General features: G+C 44.1%; 1 protein-coding gene across 1 annotated transcript; it reads left to right on the top strand.

The window, feature by feature from the left end:
- The first annotated feature begins 2,691 nt into the window (after positions 1–2,691).
- prdm1a (PR domain containing 1a, with ZNF domain) lies at positions 2,692–14,216 on the top strand. The gene is made up of 7 exons (XM_028426265.1): positions 2,692–2,903; positions 4,949–5,311; positions 6,667–6,786; positions 7,433–7,685; positions 10,629–11,710; positions 11,799–11,927; positions 12,017–14,216. The coding sequence occupies exons 1-7, from the start codon at positions 2,877–2,879 to the stop codon at positions 12,596–12,598; spliced, it is 2,556 nt and encodes an 851-aa protein (XP_028282066.1). The 5' UTR covers positions 2,692–2,876; the 3' UTR covers positions 12,599–14,216.
- Positions 14,217–14,801: the final 585 nt, after the last annotated feature.

Raw genomic sequence — 14,801 nt, 5'->3', positions numbered from 1 at the left:
ATCTTAGTGTGACTTCAGAGCTTTTCTTGTGTGCATGGGGGTGACAGTACCTTACAGACACTCCACCCCATCTTTCTGCAGTTACCCCGCAGCTATGGACCCCCCTCCACTGACATTGTGAATATCCGTGATTCCTTTAATTTAATCTGCGCAAAACTAAAGGAACATTCTACCAAGAAAATCAGTTTCTATATTTCACACTTAAATGTTGGTCTCACATTTTTATGTGTCTGTCGCCAGTGCACTCTGCTTGTTTTGCACAGGGAGGCTTGGTTTGTAAAACATCAACATGTCCGACAGCTGTGGGACAGATTTGCAGCTGTGTGTGTGTGTGTGTCGGGGTCGTCCGTTGGCAGGAAGCAGTAGGCAGCGAGTGATGTGGTCAGACCCTCTGTCACCAGAGAGAGAGAGAGAGAAAGAGAGACCTCTCTCTCCCTCTCTCTCTCTCTCTCTCTCTCTCTCTCTGTCTCTCCTCTTCTTCTTCCTGTTGCTTGTTTTCTTTTCCTGATCATCGTTCTTCATTAGGAAAGAAAAAACAGACCGAGGCTCATTTAGCCCTCTGAAGGCTGATCCTGATGACTGTCAGACCCATTCCGTGGGTACAGTGCATTTTAGGGTCCACATCATCAAATGTGATGATGTCACAGATTTATCTTTATCAGCTTTATCATCATTTTATTTTCCAATACCCATTTCTGTCCTTTAATTGGTGGCTTTTAATGATCCATTTCTTTCTTTAGATACCTTGATTTTCTTCCTTTTATTCATTTAGTCTCTTGCCAGGTTTTAATGCTGGTTAGTGAATCTTAAAACATGAAAAAGACTTTTTTTTTCCTGAAATTTGGAAGTTGAGGCTGCAAGACAGAGAGCAAAAAAAAGTGATGGAAAAATAAGTAAATCTAGCGGTCAGTGTGGAAAATCATTTTTGTAAATACAATGCAAAAATCAAAGAGAAGAGGGAGAGCAGGGAGGCGAGTGAGTAGGAGGTAAATTGAGGGAGTCAGGGAGGGGGGGGTGGACAATTAGATGGGAATTTCCACTGTTAGTGAGAGAGTGAGCTTTTGTTATAACAGGGCGAGTGAGAGCTGTGAGTTGTTGTTTTATTTTTTTTTTAATGTACACTACCAGATTGATAGCTGAGGGAGGGATGTATGTGAATAAGCTGCTTATGTTAAATAGTAAATTAAAAAAATCTAGCGAGCAGAGTAACAAAGTCACCAGAAAAGTAAGAACACTGCAGGAAACGATGAGCAGTACACACACGACCACATGCTCATTTTCTGGATGTCATCCAGGTGCAGGTATGTCTTTATGATTGACAGGTAAATCTGACAGGAATTAACATTAAAAAGTAAATTAAAAGAAAACATAACATTTTATTTTATAATGTGTTATTTTAACTTGTTGGCTTTGATTGATTGTATTTTCTGTGTTTTATTGCAGCAGGTATTTTATTTTATTGTTGTTTGCTTGTTTAATAATTTAACTTTTTTATTTTTTTTTTACTTTTATTGCCTGCTTATTTTTATATTTATCCACATAAAATGTAGTGTAATACTGAATAGATTTTTTTTCATTTATTTTTGTATTATTTTTTTTTTTTTACTTGATAATGTTGAATAGTTTGGCTGTAATAGTTTACAGTAAAATTTTTGTTCTAATTATTATTTTTTTCCTGAACATTTTGTTATATAAGTATATATGTATATATGTTATATAAGTATTTTAATTTCTTTAATTTTTGGATGTGGAACCAAGAAATTCTCCATAAACCAGGCCGTAAACAGTGTTTATTTCTGATGCTGAACTTTTTAATATGGAGGTCTATGGGGATTGACTCACTTTTTCGTGCCAGCCTCAAGTGGCCATTATAGGAACCGCAGCTGAACTTTTCAGCCACTGTATTTTCCTGTTTGTACAGAATGAATGAGAAAACTGTTGAAAGATCAGACCTAACAACTGTAAACAATTTTCAGGCCCTGTATTTTTGTTTATGAACGAGGCGATGAAACTGAAAGTAGGTTTAAAATGAGTTCAGAGAGACAGAGCTGGGAGAAAAGAGAGCGAAGGAAAGAGGTGAGTTAAAAGAAGAGAGAGTAAACAGAAAGGGTGAGAGACATAGACAATAAAAGAGAGTGTGTGTGTTGGTGTGTGTGTGAGAGAGAGAGAGAGAGAGAGAGAGTACTTTTAAGTGTCTTTGTGGGAGCAACAGGAGCAGACCAGTCCTGCCCCCTATAGGCAGTGCGTGCATCTGTGTGTGTGTGTGTGTATGTTTTCCTGGGGAAGAGAGGGACATCCTGTGATAGTGAGTCAATGCTTCCCCCCGACACACACATACACACACATGTTGTTGTTTTTTATTGTGATGAATCTGTTAAAAGACATTTCCCCCCCCCCCCCCCCACACACACACACACACACACATCGTGAGTGATTTTTTTTTTAATTTCACTGCAGCAAAATAAGTGTGTGTGTGTGTGTGTGTGTGCCTCAGGTGAGAGCGTCCTGCTGCTTCCTTACTGAGGACACAAAGTGTGCGTCTGTTTGTGGTTGTGTGTGCGTGGGAGAGAGAGAGACAGAGAGAGAGAGGGAGAGGGAGGGCCCTAAAGCCAGGAGGAGGGAGTGGGTGTGGTCAGAGTTTTGAGAGACACTGGGACTTAAGAGAGATGTCAGGCATTTGAAAACAGGACACCAAGTGGATCACACACTCTCTTCCACACACACACACACTTCAGGGCACTCACACACACGCAATCACACCAGTGTGGAGTATCAGCACTCGGAGAAGGAAGGACAGAGGGGGTGAACTGCACCTGTCCCACACACTCTCTTTATCCTCACACACATATAGAGAGAGGATCTGACCGGTCGTCCCTATGTGTGGATGGGACCAAAGTTACACGGTGAGTACGGAGCGCCTCGCTCTGACTTTTTACCTCTTTGGTACCTTCTTTGTTTTGTGAATATGTTTTAAACTAAACTTTTATTCTTGTATTTTTATGTTTTTGTTAGGTTTTTTTTATTTTTAACACATTTTAACATTCTTATTTGTCTGTTTGGGCTACTTTAAATGAAATGTAATGTTTTTGCACTTGTTTCTGAAACCTAATATTTATATTTATTTATATTTATCTAAATGCTATTGCTGTAATTTTTTTTTGCAATACTTAAGGTGCAACTGAGGTATTTTCTTGTTCTTCAGTTGATCAGATTGGTTCTTATTTTATTATTTATTTATTTTTGCTGGTGAAGTCAGTTGGGGGAAAAAAGTGTCCACATGCCTGTGACACTGTGTTTGTCCTTGAAATCTGTGTGCAAACTCAGCTTTTATGTTTTCAGTTGGTCTAGATGTGCGAGAGGTGAATTGTTTCTTGGTTCTTGGTTTCACTATTAGTTTTCAATGTTGCAGCTGTTATGCAAAGAGGATTGTTCTGGGAGATGAAATATTGAAACGCATTTTTCAATGTTCTTCATTTAAATGGCAAATGGAGCAGAAACTTTTTTTCTGTGTGGAAAGGTGCAAAAACACAAAACAAATTGACACATTTATTAGTCAAATAGTGAATGAAAGTCATTTGGTTTGTTTCAGTCTGAGCCTGCTGTTCAATTGTTGAAGTTTTTTCCTTGCAAATTCTAGAACAGGAATGTCAGTTGTGTGATTTGCAGGATGGGACAAGTGAAGCACATTTAATGCTTTTTAATGTTAAAATGTGTGTGTGTTTTGTGTCGGTCCTCAGTGGCAGTCAAAAAAGTTTTCAGCCAATCAGATGTAAAATAATTCTGTGTGAATTCTTCAGAATTAGAGTATCATTATAGAGGAGCATTAGAGTTAAGCATGGTCACTGAAGATCTGCTGCTGTTCCGCTAGTCTGCGTGGGACAAGCAGCGTGTTTGTCCCAGTGTGGATATCAGCCTCTGTGTGTGTGTGTGTGGGATTGTCTTGGGTGGGATCGCTTTTGAAGTTTTGTTTGCGCTGCTGTGGCCCCCCAAATGGAAAAGTTTTGACGCCCCCCCACCACCACCACCACTACCCGTTCATTACCAGCACACATACATTCACACACACACTCACTCACATACTGGGAGTTAGGATGATTTGCCGGTTCCGCTGCAGTGCCACTCTGCTTCCAATTTTAGCTTCATTCAGACACAGACAGCATTTCCTTCCTCTGTCTTCAACCCCGGGGAGAGACAAGGAGAAGGAGGAGAAGGAGGTGGTGGTGGTGGGGTTGGATAAAGAGAGAGGAAACACGGGTTATACAGTCTGAGTGAATTCATCACATTTTTATTATCAATCTCCAAATTCCTCTCTGATTGCCTTATCTTCAGAGCAGGAAAACTGCTCATTAACACATTAGTGATAATCACAGTTTTTAAGTGAAAACTAGGAAAAAACATGCACCACCAAATCTATTGTTTTATGTTTAATACAACTGAGTTACTCCGTATTATCATGTTTGATCATTTATATTGAAAAAAGGAGAAAAAAAGAGAAATCGATCAGATTTATATGGGAAAAAAACAACATCCGGCCGTCTGAGGTGAATAATATCGTTTTGACCATTTTTTTTTTTTTACTGGAATTGATTCAAAGTATTTCCTAATTATTTCCCAAATTAGTTTGAATAGTTGACGAGAAGTGGCTTCCTGTCTTTTTCTTGGTGTGTATATGCATTTGTGTGTGTGTGACAGCAGTGTTAGTCAGACCCCCCCATTTTTATTGAGTCACAGCACATAATAATTACAGCTCTTCCTCTCCTCTCTTTGTTCTTCTCTCTCTCTTCTCTTGTTTCATCATGGGTCCCTTTTATATTATTTTATATTTATTTATATTTATATTTATTTTTATTTATTTCCTGTCTTCCATTTCCCCTCCCCTCTCAACTGTGTCCTTCAGTCGTTCTGTTTCATTAATGGCCATTCTTACTCTGTGTCTCCTTTCAAACAGGCGACCTCTCATAGCTCGGCCATGTTGACCAGTGAGGGGGCCCACATCATGGAACAGGACGACACACCCCACGCAGCCAAGATGGCCTCCTCCTCCGCCGCCTCAAGGGCGGCCTCAGACGGAGCCGAGACGATGACAGACACTGACATGGAGCTGGAGGTGGAGGAAGAGGAGGAAGAAGAGGAGGCAGACATGACCCAGTGGTCGGAGGTGGAATTCGAGGAAAAGTGCACGTACATCGTCAAAGACACGGCGTGGGAGGCAGGGCCAGACGATGATGCTGCGATGACAACAACAACAACCAGAGCAGAGGCGTCACTTCCCCGGAATCTGGCCTTTAAACACCTGGCTGGCAGCAAAGAGGTCAGACTCACATTTGTACTGTACACACACACACACACACACACACACACACACACACCCTCACACAGGCACACCGCTGGCAGACAGAAAAACTTTCTCTCCAGGCACAATTTTTCACACACAGTCAGGCAGAGAGAGACATCTGTACCTACACACACACACATACATGAGTCAGATGTGGGTCATGTAATGAAGAGGGGGTCGAGTCTGTAAAACTTCACACACACACACACACACATAGATAAACTTGTATCTATGGGGGTGTGTGAAACAGAATTTACACACAAGGGCAGTTACAATTACATCAGCTTCTTTCCATGCATGTAAAGCATTTATCATCTGGGGAAAAAAAGTCATTCAACAACCAGAAATACTCATTCTGACTGGCAGGGGGCGCAGGAGAGCATATCGCCACCACTTGATGATAATCAAGGCTTGTATTTAGTCACTTTTTTTTTGGTGCTACTAGACCGGTAATCTTCATCAGCTAGCCACCGTGTGACCTTTTGACAAAAGATAAGATTTTTGATTAGAGTAAAAGAGTGAAAGAGTTAAAATGTCAAAGGTTGAAAGGGGAGATAATACACAGGAGCAAAACGGTTCAAACAGAGGGTCCAAGCGCTAATCAGACACCAAACAAGTGATTAAGAATCCAAATAAAACAGTAATTCGTGGCCTGTTTCATAGATTATCTCGAAGCTAGGTGACTGCAGGCCAGAAGCTTTTGACACTTTGTGCTGTGATCACATCGATTTTCTCATCAGTGATCTTATCACCAGGAAATTGAAGAAAGAACCAGAGAGAGAGAGGAGTTTTGTGTACAAGCCCACACGAGATAATATTTATTGAGGAGCAAGGAGAAGAGAAAAGCTGAGCATGGCTGTGATCAAAGATAGAAAATCAAGAGCATTGTAAAAGCCTGTTAATAAGCTCACAGGCTTGTTTGGTCCAACTAAGGGGGAGAAAAAAAGGGGGAAAGGGGGATTTCCCATGTCACAGAGGACAGGGGGCGGGGGGGGGGGTGGTTTGGGAAAGACTTGTGTTTGTGTGGGTTAGGATGTTTGAGTGTTTCTCGGTCATCCATGGCTGGAGCCCAGTCCTCTCATAATCCTGTTGCTTTTTTTTCTCTTCTTGATTCAGAAGACTTTTTTTTCATGTGAGTGTCTGAATGTTTCCCCTCTGAATTGTCTGAAGTGGCAGTGGTTTTGGTTTGATGTGGCGACCAGTGGAGGTGTAACAGAAGAGAGAGAGAGAGAGCGACACACATAAACACAGAAGATGATTCTTCATCATTATCGGCTGCTTGATAGTGTGTGTCCATGAGCTTTAACACATCTGTGTGTGTCTTCGTGCAGGTGGTCGGTGTGTGCAGCAGGGAGTACATCCCGAAAGGAACTCGCTTCGGTCCCCTGGTGGGTGAGATCTACACGGCCGACAGCGTCCCCAAAGATGCAAACCGCAAGTACTTCTGGAGGGTAAGCACACACGCACACACACACACAGACACACACACACACACTTCCTCAGAAGCCGGAGGGACCCCTTCCTGTGACGTCACACACGTCTAAAGTCAGTCAGTGGAACAGGAAACTGGGCTTGCTGTTTTTCTAAGTGAACAGAGATGGGGATGTGATGTCACCTTCACACAAATAACATGTCACACTGTGGTTCCTGTAAGTCCACACACACACACACACAGTGAGAGAGAGAACTCACACCATCACTACCAGTAACTGACAATACGGACGTGTGTTTGACTTGAAAAAGAAAGAGTCACTGTGCACCCAGAAACCACAGGCAAGAAATCAGAAAGGTGTTCCATTCATTCTCATTTCTCACTTTCTCACACACACACATGATAGAGAAAGAGTGAAAGAGGGAGGGGTGAAAGAGAGGTAGAAAATGAGTCTGTCCTCCCTTTCCCTTTTTAATATAAAAGAGGATCTCCCCCTCCTTGACAGACTCTGTCTGTTCGTCAGGCTGAAGGGACAGAGAGGGACATGGTAAGAAGGGAAAGGGGCCAAACTGACTTTTATTTTGAAAGTGCCAGAAAATAAGGTTTAAAAAGAAGAAGAAGAAGAAGAAGAGTACATTTTGACATTCAAATTTTTCTCATTCCAGATTTATGCAGATGGGGAGTTCCACCACTTTGTAGACGGCCTAGATGAGACTCGCTCTAACTGGATGCGGTACGTGAACCCGGCCCACTCTGCGGCAGAGCAGAACCTGGCGGCCTGTCAGAACGGCATGGAGATTTATTTCTACACAGTGAAGCCCGTCCCAGCTGGCGCTGAGCTGCTCGTCTGGTACTGCCACGACTTTGCCCGACGCCTGCGCTACCCACCATCAGGGGAACTGATGATGCAGAAACTTAGTAAGTAGTATTATTCTTAACAATCTTGCAGACTTTTATTGTGAAAGGACAGTTTTTTGTCCTATTGAAAAAAAATTCAATAGGTAGTGTAGGTGTGTGTGTGTGTGTGTCTTGAGTGTGTCCTGTCGCCGCTCTTAAAGCCTAACAGTGTCTTTGAATGTAGCTGTGTCTCCTTCCTCTCTGAACATTAGCCTGTTATTATCTCTCACACACACACACACACACACACACACACAAGTGTACAAGACCGACAACCTTTCATCTCTGTCAGTGCCATCGTTGCATATGTGTGTTTTTGCACCAGTGACAGTGTAATTACACAGATGTGTGTGTGTGAGGGGATATGGCCCCTAATGCCACAGTCTTACACACTTAAAGAGCCGCTTTTAACATAAAAGCACACACACACACACACAAACACACAACCTCAATAAAAAAGGAGCGGAGACAGTGTGTGTTTGCTCGACTGCATGTCTTTGCTGACCTTTTTTGGTTTATGAGAAGAAGAACGACAACAAAAAAAAAAGTTTCTCCTCCACGACAGTTGTATCTGCACACACACACATTCATGCTCTTTGGCCGAGCTGATCAAAGAGAGATTGAGCTAAGAGGAAAACAAAGAGAGAGAGAGAGAATGAGAGTGGGAGCTGAGTGGTTTCCAGGTGTGACTGCAGGCTAATAGCAGTGTTAAGGTGGCAGAAGAACCCAGCCAGAGTGACTCCACTGCCCAGGGGAAAAATGCGCATGACCTGGGGGACAGAAGCAGGAGGTGCCCCCAACACCCCTCCCCCTCCCTCCCCAAATCCATCTCCTCCCTTAGTGTTTTTATAGTATATGTGTTGTCTTTAATTAGCTTCCTCTGTCATTTAAGCCCCGCAGGCTTCTGGTGACCTGGCGGTGACTTTTTTTTCTTTTTACCTGCAGCAGAAACACTTACCTGCCTTTGAGCTTTAAGTTTCTGTCTGTCCCACAAATGACGTTTGGTGTGGCCCGCTGGAGCTCAGACACAATGTCATCGGCTGAGCAAAAGCAAGAACAGAACTTTCTGACTAAGTAACTGAAACCATGTTAAAAGGGCAAAACGTAAAAGGAAAGGAAGCTACTGTGATATATCTTAGTAGACTGAGCCAATATTTAGATTGTGATGTTTAATAGAGTCGGACATAATACTGAATGATAAAAACGCTACATGTTTTTATAAGTTAGCCACCACATATTAGAGGTCTCCAGCAGATCAGATGTTCAGATTCAGTGTCCTAAAGGGGGCGCCAGAGATACTGATCCACACCAAGCGACATCTTGTTATATATTCCCAAAGATTGCGCTAACAATAGCTCCTGTTGTTGTTTTCCAGCACACTCATAGCAAAACCAGACATGTGTGTGTGTGTGTGAACGAAATGACTGAGCGCACACCGCTGTCTCACTCTCTCACTTTCTCCTCCGCTTTGCTTTGCTTATTTATTTATTTTTTTTGGTCACCGCCATTTAGCATTCTTCAAATGTTAGCACCCGAGAGCACCTGTCATGTTCAAAGATGAAAACACACACACACACACACACACTCTCTCTCTCTCTCTCTCTCTGTCTCTCTCTTCCCACACACACACAGTCACAAGTGTGACATGGCAGCACATTTACACTCACCCTTTTCATCTAGAATGCATGTGAGCATGCAGATATTGTGTGTGTGTGTGTCGCCAATCACTCTGATATATTTGCCACTTGAAAAGGCCAGAAAGAGGTTGGGGGAGGAGAGACTGGGGGAGGTAGAGCAGCACCTCCTTCTACTCCCTCTGTTGACTACTTGAACTTCCTGGCAGAAGGGCCGTGTTGACAGATTGATATCTCCAAGATGGCTGCCCTGTTTGTTTTCTGGAAAAGGGATGGAGAGGAGGAGGAGGTGGTGGTGGAGGAGGAGAAGGATGGCTCACTGATAACCTCAGTGTTTACACACTGCCGCTATACTGCTCACACCGTCTGTGTGAGGGGGTGAATCAGGGAGTTAGGGGGAAGTCCAGCAAATTTTACCAGTACTGGCACTCAGGATTAACTTTGACAAGCTCCATCTCTCTCTCTCTTTCTTTCTCTCTCTATCTCACACACACATGTGTATTCCCCTCTGGGCGACCTCGTGGTAAAAAGTTGACTGGGCAGTAAACGAGCTTATAGATAATAGACGGTGGCTTTTTAAGAGCCAGACTGTGGCAATTTAACAGCCGAGATGTGCTGCTAACTGACATCCCAGGGCTTTTAGAGTGTGTGTGAGTGGGCTCTCTTCCTAATCCACTCTTTCATCATGCAGAGAAGACAGTAGGTGTGAGTGACTAAGGGGGGACCCTCTCTACTTTAACCTCTGACCTGGAAACAATAGCTAAGGAAATCAAGAGAGCAGGAGCTTGATCAAAAGTGTGTGTGTGTGTGTGTGTTGCCTAAAAGTGGAAGAGTCAACAAATCAGACAGAGGCCTTTGTCTGTAGGCGCCTCTGCATGTGTACCCGTCACGTGGGGTGGGTGTGTTTGTGTGTGTTTGTTGAGGGCAGGTGGAGGCCAAGCTTTCTGAGGATATCTTTAGCAGGAAACCTTCCATCAGCCCTGTCTCTCTGTCTGCCACCATTTTGATTTTTATCTTGATTTTATAGACAGCCACACACACACACACACACACAATGCCTAAAGGGAACTGTCACGCCTCACTTCCTGTCTTTTGCCCCTCACACTGGCCCCTCACGCTCGTTCGTCAAATCTGTCACTCTAATTGACCCACTGAGTAACTTATGGTGTTCTTTAACCCTGTGACACACACACACACACACATATCACTGCTGACCTGTAAAAGTCTATCCTTGCATTGACACCCAGTTTTAAAGTACTTTCAGTATTTATGTGTCCATTTTTAATGGCTTGATGAACTCCGTCTGATCTCGGTCCTCTTCTTGTTTCAGAGCAATCTCTTTTGGAGGTTAAGCAGCAGCAGGTGAGCAGCGATGAGAGTACGGTCAGAGCATCAAGCCCCTCCCCCTCACCTGTCGCAGCGACCCCCACCCCACCAAAGAGGGAGCACAGCGTCCTCTCCATTCTGCGTGGCACCAACAGCACCTCGTCCACAAAGAGGGAGCCCAGCCGGCCGCTTCCGACGCGGCCGCACTGCACCAGCAGCCCAGAGCGTCCCCTGTACCCCCGTGCCCTCTACGCGGCTCCTAGACCACACCCCCACATCTCTGAAGAGTTCCTCAGCCACAAACCCGGCCAGCTTGGTTACCCCTCAACTCGTTCCCCTGGTAACCAGTCTTCAGCTACACCCAGCCCGTCTGCAAGGAGCAGCCCAGAAAGCAGCCCTCAGGGCAGCCCCTCTGGCCTGGCACCATCCCCTGCTTCTTTCTACTCCCCTGCACTGGGTTCCTACCCTGGTTACTCCCCACCATCCGTCCCCCTCTCCTCACCTTTCTACCCTCCAGGGGCCCCCTACTCACGTTACCTCCTGCCCCATCACTACCCTTTGCCTGGAGGTGGCGTCCCAGCCGTAGGAGGGATCATTCCCAGAATGTACCCCCTCTACAGCAGCCTGCTGCCGCCTCATGTCCCCCTCCTGCCCTCCGACACAGCAGGGAGACGCTTCCTGATGCCTGACCCTGTCCACCCTTCTTCCATCCCTGCCCGCAGAGACTTCCTCGTTCCCGGGCCCACCAGTGCCTTCTCAGCTGCTACTTCTCTGAGAGACAAAGCAGGGCCTCACAACCCTTACCCCGGGCAACATGGACCAGCCCACGCCCCCTCCAGTGGCTCCCCAACTGCAGGCACAGCACCTCCCAGCGAGCAGGTGCCCACTAAGCCTACCTCAGCCCTGCTGGGCAACACCAGCGAAATTCACTCCGATGAAGAGGCAATCAACCTGACAAAGGTGAAGCGTGGCTTGGGCTCTGCGGGCTACAAGGCACTGCCGTATCCTCTAAAGAAGCAGAACGGCAAAATCAAATATGAGTGCAATGTGTGCAGCAAGACCTTCGGACAGCTGTCCAACCTGAAGGTGAGGCTCAAGACTCCACCTCATTCCTGTAGAATCATTAGAATGCAGAATCGGAATATCCCTAAGCTAATCTCTTCTTGTCCTGCAGGTTCACCTTCGTGTCCACAGTGGCGAGAGACCCTTTAAATGTCAGACCTGCAACAAAGGCTTTACTCAGCTGGCTCACCTGCAGAAACACTACCTGGTCCACACTGGAGAAAAGCCACATGAATGTCAGGTGAGATCATTAAAACCTTTAAAGGTGATTTTCTAGATAATTTTTTGAGTGTTTTTTACAAGTGATTGACACCATTTCTTCTCTTCCAGGTTTGTCACAAGCGCTTCAGCAGCACCAGCAACCTGAAAACTCACCTGCGCCTCCACTCAGGGGAGAAGCCCTATCACTGCAAGCTCTGCCCTGCAAAGTTCACCCAGTTCGTCCACCTCAAGCTGCACAAACGCCTGCACTCCCGCGAGCGTCCGCATAAATGCCCGCACTGCCACCGTCATTACATCCACCTGTGCAGCCTTCGACTTCACCTTAAGGGCTACTGCATGGCTGCAAACTCTGGCGCTCCGGCTGTCTCCAGCCAGGCCGCTTTGGAGGAGATGCACCGCGCCAATGAGGAGATCGAGCGTTTCGATATCAGCGAGCACGCCGAGCGACTGGAGCAGCTGCAGGGAGGGGTGGAGATGGAGGCCATGTTGGAGAAACAGGTCTTGGGGATGATGTGGAGGGAGACTGACCTCAAGTCTTCACACTTTCACCCCCACAGCAAGGCTGGCGCCGGATACGGCATCTACGAGTCCCCGAATGAGACGTCGGTCATCAAGATGCGGCACAGCAGCCCCGTCCCACCGATTCCTGCAAACATTACCGTCAAGCAGGAGTCGGATGATCACGCTTAAGTGAACATTTATGCTCATTTGAGTCATGACTTTATGATGAACTGGGTTGCCAGGAGCAACAGCTGTAAATAGATAATTCTCTTCTAGATTGTCATCAGGACCACGCTGGGTTTTCAACCTATCAGGGACTCACGTACTCAGGGCTAAAAGAGACACTGTCCCATGACTACTTAGTGGTTTACTTAGAGACAATCATCTACCAGGATTTAATGTAATTAATATAATGCTTATATCATTATTGTTGTTGTATGATTATTTTGTTGTTATTTTCAAATGTCTTTTTTTGATTAATTAGTTGTTGTATAATCTAATTTATTATACTTTTTATTTGTTGTCTTCAAAAGCAATAAGTGGAAGGGATGGTTACAGAGATGGGGTGAAATGATATTTTGTTTTCCTCTGTAGATAGTCGCTCTCTCTATGCCTGTATCTGTCCTGTGACCTCTGACCTGTAGAAGCAGGGGTGTCCACTCTTCAGGGTTTAACATATTTAAATTTTAAAACCAATATAGCAGGTTGCAAGGGTTGAAAAACTCGCCAAAGTACGGCACATAAATTCAAAAAGAAGAGCTTTATTTCAACCCTGCTCGATAGCTTCCCTTAAGTGTGTATGTGTCCTTTTTTTCTGATGCCTACTTAATTTAAATGAAACAAAAAAGGGCATTTTTTTGTATATTTTTTTCACAACGGTTACCTCAGTGTGTATGTGAGTGCGTGTCTGTTTGTGTGTGTGTTCAAAGGGACAGCTGAAGGTGGGAGTTTTCTATTTATTTTTTACTTGAAGAAGAAGAAAAAGAAAAAAAAAAGAAGAAGAACAAACCAAACTGAACTGGAGTGCAGCTCTTCATTGTGGTCCAATAGGAGCGGCAAGGACCGCTCGACATGTAGCACAGAACGGACTCAAGGAGGTCGCTGAGCCGTCACCACCCTGCTTGTCCCTTTTCTTTACACTGTCAAAATGCCGCCCGCCCCCCCGGCCTTGACACCTCCTTTCCTTTCCTCCCCTCCGCTGACAGGGATGTGAAATGATTCACACTTGACGCTAGAAACCAAAGTTCACTTGGCTTTAATTTTTTAATGCACACCAAAAAAACTTAAAAAAGGAACAGCAGGACAAGGAAGGGAAGAAGGACTTGAGGAATCAAAATGCTAAAGAAGAAGGGAAGATGTGTATATGATGAAGTGTTTAGCTGTCGTTTTGTATATGTTTTTGTTTTTTTTTTGTTTTTTTTTTCTTCTACCCCACCTGTCCGCCATCTTGTTCATGAACTGGCCTCGGCCTTCTTTTATGCACTGGCCCCTCCTCCTCCTCCTCCTCCTCCTCCTCCTCCTCCTACTTTATATCTTCATGTATGCTTGTACCATTTACACTGTGTAATATCTCTGAAACCGGTCATTATGGCATTAAGACACAACTTAATGTTACTACAGCAACTGTGATTTTTTTTTTTTTTTTACCGTAGCAGTTGTACACACGAACAATCCAAACTGTGTAGTTCTCTCTCTCTTCTCTGTTTCACCACCTTCACTTACGTTCAAACCAAAGCATCTCCTTCCCTGTTCAGAGCTTTAACTCCAGAGGAGAATCCCCTGTCTCTGTTTACATTCTGGTTTACATAGTTATTTATGTGCAAAAATGGCAAAAATGTGTAAATTATGATATAAAATGTTCACTTCTCTAATCTAAACTCTGTGACTCAGTGCTTTTCTTTAAAAATCCCACACAAAATCCACCCAATACAACTACTACACATTTCTGTACCTACAAAAAAAAGTCACCACCTGGAATAAGCTAAGCAAGTCTCCCATTGGATAATTACTGCAGTGAATAATATGCTTCAGCTGGTAGCATGTTATTTAACTGATGCAGAGAGAAGCTTCTTATTTCTTGAACAGCCATATTTGAAGACATAAAAAGTAGTTACTCCATTTCAGAAGGTTCAAATTATGAGCCTGCGTCAAGCAAAGAAAATAATTAGGGTGATACTAAAATTACTAAAACATGGTTAAGAGCTAACAATCCATTGTTAAAACCTGGAAGTAGAACCTGGAAAAAGAATTTTGAATGATTGGAGATACATAAAAAAACGGTTAATAGTAAAAGTTAAATCATTTGCAGACATATTATGCGACCTGAATAACCAGCTTTTTGTATTCCCTGATGGCATGACCATATTCCAACATAAGTCAAAGCCAGGATTCA

The sequence above is a fragment of the Parambassis ranga genome, chromosome 16 (assembly GCF_900634625.1).
Source record: "Parambassis ranga chromosome 16, fParRan2.1, whole genome shotgun sequence".
NCBI classification, from domain to species: Eukaryota; Metazoa; Chordata; class Actinopteri; family Ambassidae; genus Parambassis; species Parambassis ranga.
Note: the sequence above shows the minus strand (reverse complement) of the source record. Positions and strands in the feature narration are given on the sequence as shown.